The sequence below is a fragment of the Rasamsonia byssochlamydoides genome (assembly GCF_041956645.1).
Source record: "Rasamsonia byssochlamydoides strain NRRL 3658 unplaced genomic scaffold VTN77scaffold_17, whole genome shotgun sequence".
NCBI lineage: Eukaryota > Fungi > Ascomycota > Eurotiomycetes > Eurotiales > Trichocomaceae > Rasamsonia > Rasamsonia byssochlamydoides.
This window is the reverse complement of record NW_027192400.1, coordinates 209,099-220,198: the sequence shown is the minus strand read 5'-3', so window position 1 is coordinate 220,198 and position 11,100 is coordinate 209,099. Positions and strand designations below refer to the sequence as shown.

At 48.7% G+C, this 11,100-nt stretch overlaps 3 protein-coding genes across 3 annotated transcripts; 2 read left to right on the top strand and 1 right to left on the bottom strand.

Annotated features, from left to right (window-relative positions):
• Positions 1-1,686: 1,686 nt before the first annotated feature.
• Positions 1,687-3,387, top strand: VTN77DRAFT_2219 (uncharacterized protein; the record flags this gene model as incomplete). The annotated part of the gene is made up of 3 exons (XM_069418035.1): positions 1,687-2,304; positions 2,366-3,269; positions 3,320-3,387. The coding sequence occupies 3 exons, from the start codon at positions 1,687-1,689 to the stop codon at positions 3,385-3,387; spliced, it is 1,590 nt and encodes a 529-aa protein (XP_069279404.1).
• A 1,941-nt stretch (positions 3,388-5,328) lies between these two features.
• VTN77DRAFT_2218 (uncharacterized protein) lies at positions 5,329-8,538 on the top strand (the record flags this gene model as incomplete). Its single annotated transcript, XM_069418034.1, has 4 exons — positions 5,329-5,662; positions 5,886-7,116; positions 7,169-8,308; positions 8,415-8,538. The coding sequence occupies 4 exons, from the start codon at positions 5,329-5,331 to the stop codon at positions 8,536-8,538; spliced, it is 2,829 nt and encodes a 942-aa protein (XP_069279403.1).
• A 715-nt stretch (positions 8,539-9,253) lies between these two features.
• VTN77DRAFT_2217 (uncharacterized protein) lies at positions 9,254-10,676 on the bottom strand (the record flags this gene model as incomplete). The annotated part of the gene is made up of 4 exons (XM_069418033.1): positions 9,254-9,509; positions 9,778-9,978; positions 10,134-10,179; positions 10,442-10,676. The coding sequence occupies 4 exons, from the start codon at positions 10,674-10,676 to the stop codon at positions 9,254-9,256; spliced, it is 738 nt and encodes a 245-aa protein (XP_069279402.1).
• Positions 10,677-11,100: the final 424 nt, after the last annotated feature.

The window sequence follows — 11,100 nt, the reverse complement described above, 5'->3', positions numbered from 1 at the left end:
CAACCTGCTACTTGATTAGTGACGTCCTAGATATTTCTGACTAGAGTATGGTGAATGTAACTTACTGACAAGTGAAGCCACCTGCCGCTATGTAGTGACGACCAGATTTTCCGTAGCAATCAGGAAGCAGGCAGAGATGCTGGCAGAGAAGCTGGCAGAGGGACGGAAGCTGTGGCTGTCTGTAGCCAACGGGCATGGACATAGATACGGTAGGAAGTTCAGTGATCAGACCAGCCTTTGGCCAGCAGCGGAATATTGGACAAGGAGCCTTCTCACAATGTAAGGTTGCAACTCGTGAAAATGGATAATAGAGGTTGATAGACCTATTGGGCCGGTCTATGATATTTCCTTTCTTCAGTAGTAATGTACATTATGCAGCGGAAATCGGCCAGAAGTTTTCGTCGGGCTACTCTTTGAATCCGAGAAGGTGCACATCTTTAGCAGATAAGGACATCATTTCCGTTGACTGCAGAATTCTCAAATTACAAGCAAACCATAGATATCGATTCTCTCTCGCGCAAGCAGGCCCAGTAGTTCTCCTAGGGAACTGCGATATCTTGGAAGAAGAACGAGTCTGGGTTGATGCCGCCTATTTTCTCTAGTCGTATGGGATAATAAATTGTACCGGCGGAAAGCATACTATACTAGTCTTCCGGAGAGAGATAGAGAGTGACTATTCTCCGTATTTCTGGTGCAACCTAAGGTCGTTATAGGCCCCCTTATGGATTTTCTGCTGCAGGATGCAACCAGAAGGCAGGAACCAGACGTCATCATTCGGAACGGTGCGCACCACAGGAAAGATTCTGGAGAGACAAGATATGCGTCTTCTCAACTCCAGGCCGCTATACCGGTTAAGTAATGCACCACAGATACAAGCAACTGAGGATCGCAGAAAGACATGAAATGGGACCTGTTTTCGAAGCATGACCGGATGGGGTAGATGCCTGAACGAGAAGCTAGCAAGCAAAAAGACAGCGGAAATTTAAGCTTCTTCTCCTTTGTCCAATCATTCATCCCAGGAAAGTCGGGGTATCGGTACTCTGCGCTTGTAGGCGCCTATGTACCTGTCATCAATCGATTTATTCCAACCATGGAAGTGGGACAGATGCGACATCAGTTGACAGGATGAGTGGAGCAGTGTGACTAGTCGGTTCTAAAATTAGTGGACAGTGCAACAGACTGGGGATGGGGGCACGTGCTCGCCTGAGAACATGGCGGCTGAAATGCAAAGACTGGAATCGACGTATAATTGCTGTCTGGCGGCACTTGCGAAGAATGTCAGCCTCGTGAAACGACAGACATGACCGAATAGGGCGAATCTGGGGATTCTGTACGAGAGCAACACCCATCGACGGTCTAGAATGCTTCCGCTTGCGGAGATGCGTCGGTTCAATCACGTGACCAGAATCAACGTGTCCCTGACGCCCCTTGGAAGAAACTTGTTACACTGGACCGGCTGAATTCATTCTGTCTCCTGATCAACCCGCATTTCCCCAGCATTCCTCTTTGGCAAATTAATTCTCTCGTCATTTTTGAATTCCCTATGCGGGCCGCTTAATTTTACTTCCGTTTTTTCCCTCCTCTTCTTCCTCCGCTTCTGCTTCAATTCCTCGACTCCGAATCTCCGCCGAAAACTCGCACCCTGAATTCGACTACGTCCTTACGTTGTACAAGATATAATTCACGATGAAGATACGTCGTCTTTCTCCGGCAGTCGCCCTTTTTCTTCTAACGGCTGTGTCGACGACTCTGGCTGAGCCCGCGTCTGGCGACAGCCTTTCCACGAAACCGACCTTAACCCAACGGGATACAAGCGTTGCCAATGCTGTACGGCCTGACTCGGATTTGTTTGCCTCTCCAAAAGCCGCTCCCAAAGGGACGCTGGACGCCCCTGTAGACGGCAAGGATGGCAAACCTCACGCTGGGCCGTGGGTAGAAACCAGTGCCGAAAGAGACCGCAAGAAGGAGAAGGCCAAGGAAGCGGATGGCAAGGCGGTACCCATCAAGTCGGATGCGACTGAATCGGACGTTGAGCACATTGGGCCAGATGGGAAGCCCATACCGCACTCGAACGATGGCGTTATGGACGATCCGCACAGACTAGGACCGAAGGAAGGAACTCGCGGGACGGAGGGAGGTGTATCGGAGAAGAGTAAGGAGAGCAAGCTGGCTGCAGAGAAGGTGCCCGAGACGCCCAAAGAGGTTCCTCCATTGCCGCACAGTGAACAGGAGAAGATACCCAATATCGAAGACAAGGACTTGCCAGAGACAAAGGCCCTAGAGGATGGGGAGAAAGTGCTCGAGGTACGATTTACATTGCATAGTCTATGATTCATACTGATTCTGACTTGTCGACACCATGCAGAAACCTGCAGACCTGCCGGAGAAGCCTCACGACATCCCACCCCCGAAGTCTCCGGCTCCTGTCAGTGACGATCCACTCAAACTGACGTCTCCCCCGTCCACCAGCAAATCCTCGAGCGGCTCCAGTAAAGAGTCTGAACCTGAAGGGAAAGTGATCAGCCCAATCCATTCTCTCTTCCTCTCCCTCACCATGATCCTCTTCTCCGAGATCGGTGATAAGACCTTCCTCGTGGCGGCTCTCATGGCGATGCGCCATCCACGCCTCGTCGTTTTTTCGGCCGCATTTTCAGCCCTTATCGCGATGACAGTGCTCTCCGCTATTCTCGGACATGCAGTTCCGACCCTCATTCCCAAGTCCCTTACGAAGCTCCTCGCTGCGGGATTGTTCCTTGTCTTCGGTGTGAAGATGTTCAAAGAAGGTCGCGCCATGTCACCTGATGAAGGCGTCAGCGAGGAGATGAAGGAGGTCGAAATGGAGCTGGAAGAGAAGGAGCACCAACAGAGGCGGATGAGCCGGCGTCGTTCATCGATCAGTCCCTACGCATTGGAAGCTGGCCGTGCGGGCCGCAAGTCGCGTTCAACTAACCGTCTACCTTCACCGCCAGAGAGTGTTTCTTCCTCGTCATCCCGTGAAGCTTCTCCTGTCCGAAGCTCGACGTGGGAGAACGTCCTCGTGGGAGTCAATAATCTCTGCTCTCTCTTGCTGAGCCCTGCGTGGGTGCAGACCTTTGTCATGACGTTTTTGGGAGAATGGGGCGACCGGAGCCAGATCGCGACGATCGCCATGGCTGCCGGACAGGATTACTGGTGGGTCACAGTCGGAGCCATCACGGGCCATGGCCTCTGTACGGCTGCAGCAGTCATTGGGGGGAGGGCGATTGCAGGGAGAGTTAGTCTTCGAGCTGGTGAGTATCCTGAACGAGTGATCTATTTTCTGAGACTGACGCGGCGACAGTGACGTTGGGCGGCGCAGTTGCGTTCTTCGTTTTTGGCATCCTTTATCTCATTGAGGCGATATATTAGATGACCGATTAAGCGACAACTCAAATTTTTGGACGCTTGCAGCTAGGCAGCTTTTTCCCCCTTAAAGCTAATTAATACAATCTTAGACTTATCTTCTTGATTTCGCCGCGCTGCGCACGCGAACCTGGCAGCGACACTTTCATCATCTTCTTTTTTTTTTCCTCCTTTGATACAGTACATATTTACATGTGTGACTTGACTTGGCTTGAATTCCTTCCTATATTTCCTTTCCTAATCTTGTCTTGGTCTCGGGGTCAGCTGCCTGGAACAAAAGAACAAACAAAGTGGATTGTTTTATTATTCACTGTTATCGCGTCTAGCGCCGGGGTTCTAGGATCTTGTTGTTTGTAACAATTCAGCTGGAGGTTGGGATTGGGTTGTTTTTCCGCTCTGCGAGAGAAGGTATGTAATGTACTGTACGAGAGGGAGATCACCTGGTAGCGGGATGCAGGAATGGCATTGTCATGTGATAGATAAGGTTCTATTGCAAATGCGAACGCATTCTGGGGTGTCTTAAAAAAAAAAAGTGAATGAATGAATGGAAATGGAAATGAAAATGGAAATGAAAATGAAAAGAAGTAAAAAAAAAAAGAGACAGTAAGAAGATAAATGGTGAGAAAGGCTTTCTCCTCATTATCCAATCCATTATTATCTGAAGTTTTATATCTTAGGACTGATCTCGCCCGACTTCTGTGTCGATAAATCGAATCAAATTCACTGTAATTTTCCCAGTAAATAGGATAAATTCAAAATGAAGAGAATGTAGCTCATTCAAGACAGCTAGCTTGAAGATCAACGTTGTTCTCCACAGCAATAACAATATAACAATATCGTACAAGCTTGAACCCCTCGCTCTGCTCGGGCGGCTTGAAGGGGGTAACAAAGTCAGGTGACTAAAAGCTTATAAAATAACGTACTATTATAGGCTATAGGGGTTTCTTATAGACTTCCCATAGGCTTCGCACCCCTAAAGCCTTGCTAGATGCTCCGGACCTTCGGCCCTCCGCAAGCCTGTAACGTGAAGCTTTATAAAGCCTAAAAGGGTAGGCTTCTTATAGGCCTAGTACCTCTTAAAGCCTTATGCCTAGATGCTCCGGACCTTCGGCCCTCCGCGTAGGTAGATTTGTGAATTTGGTGTGGCATGCTTACATAATTTCACGAAAACTGCTGACTAAGCAACTTTGACCAAAAAAAAACTGTATTTCCATTGTAATAAAGTAGATATATTCAAGATACCCGCAATGGTGGTCCATGCATTCAACTTGCTCATGAAGAAAACGAAATTGTCGCCCTCCAACAATTAAGATAAAATAAAAAAGACTTAATTAATTGATTACATCCAAAGGGTTCTGAATGGGTACCGAAATGGATATTTCGCTGCGCTTTGAAGACAACGACGAGTTGGCTTGATTGCAGGACAAACGAGTGAGAACGGCAAATACACTCTCTCGCTGCAATTTCTTAAGAAACAATTTCCCTTTTTTTAGTTACCAAGAAAATATCCTTTCTTTTGATTATGAATAATTAATAATTATTGATGGTGGTTATTATCTCTGATCTATTTTCAACCCTAACCCTACCCCTAACCCTTCGGCCCCGTTAATATTGCTAACCCTAACCCTAGTACCAACCCTAGGTATGTTGCAACCTAACCCTAACCCTTCAGGCATCAAGGCATCAATTCCAAGAGGTCAAGCCAAGATTCGCCAAGATTCTGACATTTACGCTTCGAGTATCTGTCCTCACGCTACTCAGTCCACCTCCAACCCCTGTCACGGGACACAAGAGAATCGCCGTGTTGACCCCAAACAAACATTGCCCTGTTGCACGCTCTCAACCTCCTGTCGAAATCAAGTGGGCACAGTGCAGGGTGAATATGTACGATTAACTGCTGTATAGTACTGCTGTATAGTACTGCTGTATTCTTGGTGACAATCAAAAATGGCGTTTGTCAACCCCCTCGACAAGTTCCAGCTCAGTTCGTCGCCACCCCAGCCTCGGCCGCCAAGCACCACGCGCACTGCACGTTCTGCCGCGTTGCTCCAGTCACACTCGCCCGCATCGTGGGACCATCATAAGGCAGCAACAACACCGGTGCCATCGCGATCGCAGAGGCGGCGACAACGACGGATTTCAGAGTCTGTCAGTCCGTCACGGCGAAGGGTCACCCGGAGCCAGAGTCGTGAGCTGGAAGCAACTCGTCGCGATGTCGATACCGAGGAATCGTCCGTCGCTGGAAGGCGCGGTAAGGCTAAGGCAAAACAAAACAGAGAAGGTCAGTTATTTCTGTCATTCAACATCTGTCTATTATGGAATCCATTTGCGTGCTGCCTGCTCTATTAATACATTTAACTTGTTCTGTGGGTCGTTTCTTGATGACGTTGTATCCATTCAAGATGTCTAAAATGAATCTTCCACAATGGCCTCACTTTCCAAACTGAGTTCGTTGTATAGCATTTCAATTTTATTATCAGCAAACTCATCATGTTTACTTGCAGAATTGGCCGCCGTGATCGAAGAAGCTCCCCCAAGCTCTACCGAAGGCCAGCCACAAGCTCGTTCTGAGGAAGACACCATTCCAGAATCTCCAGAAGAGCACAACATCTCGGGGACCACTATTCTTCCAGGCGACTCAGAGCCAGACGCAGGCGATCTGGACCCGGTCATGATGATCGAGGCGCTGCCTGATCTGCAGCGTGCTGCAGCTGCTGTGATGGAGTTTTTCGCCCCAAGCTCGTCTTCGCCAGGTAGTATCATCGAAATGGCAAAGCGACTCCAGAATCCGAGGAGCACCGAGAGCAGGAGGCTAGAGCGGTTGCGATCCAACTTCTCGACAGAAGCGAAATATTTCGGCAACCAGACTTATATAGAAGTCGAGCAGGTCGCTCGCGTCTTGCCGTCAGTTGACATACCTCCCGCGCCAGGATCGTCGCGGGTGAAGTCCTGGCATGCGGACGGCATCTTGTTCAAATCCAACTGCGCACGCCTTGCTCTTGAAGTCCTTCATCGGCCGTCGTTTACGGCCTCCGTGGAGAGCGCAATTTACGATCTGGAGGGGAAATTCCCTGCTCCGTTCCTCAATGGACTCGTCAGAGAAAGCGAGATCGATACTGCAGGGAAGAGCAGTCTTCGACGATCTACGTTCGACCTGGCACTGGAGATCAGGACGCAATTCTTGAAAGTTAACCTGGAAACACATAAGATGGACGATAATTTCGACCCAACTGCTCTTCTGAATCATGTATTTTTCAATGAAATTCTTGAAACGCAGGCCAGTGTCAACCAACCTCCCCTTCGTGGGTTCAACCTGTCCATCTTCCAGGATGAGGATGGAAACCTGCCTCCCCGCTACGAAGACGACGTCCTGGATCGCATCAGCGACATCCGCAAATTCTTCAGAGATGACCCGGACGACCCGGTAGATTTCCAAGGGTTGGAAGCGACCTTTCCGTGGGAAGAGTTTCTCTATAGCGTGGCAAAATGGATCCGGATGAGAGATGAGGAGATTACCCGGCACCTGAGCCGGCAACCTGCTGCGGACGACATGCGTGATCAGCTCGAGCAGGAGGTCAACCGTCGCAGCAGTCTTGATCGGGTGCCACAGGAGGCTGCGCGCGAAAAAGCAAAAGCAGTTGAGAGCTCTGCAGCAGAGTCGACAAGCCAGCAGCCGCGACGCGGGTTGCTGCCAGCAGCTGAGATCAGAGAGAGGCGGAGAGCTTCTTCCAGAAGGTATGCGATCGATCACAAATGTCGTTCTAGATTGGCATGCTGACTGTCACAGTTCCTTTTTGAACGTCGCTGCAATCAAACATCTTTTCCAACGCGAGGAACAGTTGAAAACTGCGCCGCAGACTCCAGAGCCGCGCACCACACAGCGATCGGACTTGGCTGGGTTTGTTTCGCGACATGCGGCAAGGGAGCCAGGTGCGAGCGCTCCTGGCCGAGTTACGTCTGCCTTGGAGGAAGCGCCTCGCATTGACGAGAGAGAAAGAGAAATACCGGCCTCGCCGGAAGCGAACACAACTTCCTACTTACCCGATCCGGACCAGACGATTGTGGCCGACTCTCAGTGGGAAGAAGTCGAGAACGGCCATATGCGACACGCAGATCCAGAAATGGACGATGTTCGAGGAGGCAGAGTATCTGAAGTTCCTGCTGTTGTCCCGGAAATTCGCAGACGCGAAGCAAGTCCGCCAGGTCCTTCTGCGCAGGAAGTCTTGGACGTAATTCGGAGGCACAAAGCAGCCATGTCTAAACCGGTGAAAGGTCGACATGCGTTTATTGATCGGCAGGAAAATGCAACGAGAGTTTCTCCAATCTCGGAGAACTCGCTGGCGCCTGAGACTGTGAATCTCGGGAAACGAAAGCGAGTGGAGACACGCGAGGAAGAATCAGAAGAGGACGAATTTAGTCAAGACGAGCGTCGTGTCAATATCGAACGAAAACGAGCCCAGAAACCACAGCCTTTGCGGAAGAGACCGAGGCTGGAGGATATACACACGGACAACGAGGAGCCGGCAGAGCAGCTTCGCGGTGAACTGGCTCTTTCGTCCGCGGCTCCGATGCCTCACCAGCCAGACGCATATAGGACTGTCAGCACGACTGCGCCAGTTAGGAATATGCCATCTCCGAGTCCAGCACCGGCACCGGCGCCTGCACCTGCATCTGCACGTGTCCAGCGGGCCGCCGCGCCACGTCCATCGTCCGTGTCGAACGTTGCAATGCCGCAATACCGACGACGGTGGACGACAGAAGAAAACGACCGACTGATCCACTTGGTCGGTGTATACGGGCCGGCGTGGGCCAAAATCAAGCGGGAGGACGAGCTGTGGCCTGCCCGGGAGGGCGGGCCGCGCTTCACGGGTCGAGATCAGACGCAGCTGAAGGATCGGGCTCGCAATATTGCGATTGAATACTATAGGTGAGTCAGCAGCAGTCGGAGTTTACATGACTCGGTAGCCCTGTGGCAGCCTTGTTAAAAAAGAATAGTTAATTCTATTGTATTGCTAACCCTCTTATCTGTATAGGAGCCGCCAGCCACTACCCAAGAATTTCGAGTTAGTGACGATGAAGAAAAGCGACATAGCCAAGCTGCGGAGCATGGGCATCGAGATTCCTGGTCGGTCGCAGTTTTCTACCTTGCGAGGATGACAATTGTTTGCGTGTCTTAAGACAAGTTATTCTTTTTAAGGGCAGGGAGTTTGACGGCGCTTCTGCACATACTAGGGTTGCAATAGTTAAGCTCTCGGGATGGGATGAATGACTATGAAGTCGTTGCTCACTTCACGTCAATTCGGGTCAGTTTTCGGGGATTTGATAACGGTATTCGCTATGCTATGCTCTTGCTTGATTTGATTTATCAGATACCCCTTTGCGTTTGCGTTGCGTTCAGACGGAGTTCGTTCAACTTTCAACTTTTCAAGAACGGAAATTGGGCTGGGAATGGAATGGGAATGGGATGGATGCTCGAGATGAATTGATTGACATTGACGATTAATTGACAACGATATTGACTTCGGTATTCACGTGCAGTCATACAATAATCGGATTCCATTCAGATTCAGATATTTATCTCTTTATTAATGAGACCACGCGATGGAAGCTTTACGTATTTCAAATGACTTGCTACCTTACATTCTGATCATATCAATCATATATCATAGATAGGCTGTTGACATCTATCTATTCATATCCATTATGGAATAGATTTTTATTTATTTATAAAGAAAGTTATAGATTACTTTATCTTTATATCCAGAGCCATTCCTACACGTGTCACATCTCACATGGTTCTGTTCGCTTCATTAACTGCAACCGCAACCTCCTCACATAGTCCATTCAACCTGTATGTATATAAGCCTAGACACTAGTTTTTATGCCCACTTCCATCCCTGCCAGCTGTCTCCGTCTTCGTCTCTACCTCTATCTCAGATTTAGACCCTGCCTCCGCCTCCGACGGAGACTTCTCCTTTCCCAACAACTCAATCAACCGCCCCGCAATCAACTTCCCCATCAGATCGTACCCTTCGTCCGTGAGATGGAGGCCGTCGTCCCAGATTTTCTCTCTCTGGTTTTCGGGCATGGAGTGGTAGGGGAGGGCGGAGTGGAGGTCGAATGTGTGGCTTTGCAGGTGCAACGAGTGATTAGCATTTGCAATTCAGCAGATGAAAAAAAATAACAAATAGATAGTAAAAATGATAAAGAGGATATCATATCATATCATATCATGTCATTGTTAAGGGAAGCAAAAAAAAAAAAAACAAAAAACCAAAGATCATAAGGGAAAAGTAAATGCAAAAAGCAAATGCAAAAGCAAAGACAGACAAATAACAAACAAACTAGTATGTACAGTACAGTATAGTATACTTATGTATACTGATTCATACTTACAATCTCTCCCCCCTATGCGCCAAAATCATCTTATTCAACTCATCCCGTCTCCTGTCAAGGCGCTCGCTGACAACGGCACATTCGGGGATGGTCAGCGCGAGGACCTGTGTTTTTTTGTCTCCGCTCTCCAGCGCCGTGGTCCAGGCTTCTTGCAGCGCGGCGTAGATTTGGGAGGCGGGGAAGGTGCCGTAGCCGAGGTCGCTGTATTATCATCATCATAAGCGTCAGCATGAGGATAAGGGTAAGTATAAGTATAAGCATGGGTATAAGTGTAGGTATAGGTATTATGAATTGTAAAGGGGAAAGGGGGGACTGGTGGATGTGAATGTAAAGGTTTAAGGGTTCATTAAACAGACTTTGTGCCGCCGAGGACGATGACCCAGTCGTAGGTCGTTTTGGAGCCTGTGAAGGAAGATGCATTATGGAGTCAGCTGTGAAAAAAAAAAGTAGGGAAAAAAGAAAAATAGATGTGATTCCTCGTAGTAATTTAATGAAAAAAGATATCAATGTAGGATAGAGAAAAAGAGGGGAAAAGAACACAGTCAAAAAAATATCTAAGATAAACAGATAAATAGACAGACATAAAGACAGACAAACAGCAAGCAAACAAATCCCTTCCTAAGAATAATGGAATTAATTAATTGTACTGTACTGTACGACATACACCCCGCCCTCATCCTCTCCAGAAACCGTCCCGGCGGACTAACAGCCAAATCCCCAGGGAGACCATCAACATCGATGCTGATCTTTGTCGTCGTCGGAAAAAGTTCACTGCTCAGCAGCTGCTCCTTCAGCGTGAGGGCGTACGGGTGGGGATCCTCCAGGCCGTAGTGCCAGTATCCGGCCGTGAGGGAGTTGCCGAAGCAGAGGATGCGGAGGTGTTCTTCGTGGTCTGTCATCGCGATAGCTGTGTATGTATGTATTTTACCACGTCCAGGGATGAAATTTGAGGATGCTGTTGAAGCGATGATGATTTCTGGTATTTGTTTGACGATGGCGTTGGATTGATGGTCTTGTCTGAATGGAACTAGGCTGCAGTACAGGACTAGTTTCATTCAGCCTTGCCATCCACTATTAGACACAGCATCCGTTTCAGGTGTTGGTGTAACGGTCGCTTACACTGATATTCTTCTTATACTCGGCTATTTTCTATGGCTGTCAATATAAATTCTCCACTCTTTTGAAATCATGGTACATTTGCTGGTAATATACTGGTCGACTCATTAAGAGTGATCTGTTGCACTGCCCAAGGTAAAGCTGGATAGATATGCCCTTGTTAAAGAAAATGGCTATGTGAGAGGGATAGACTGAGAAAAGATAGGA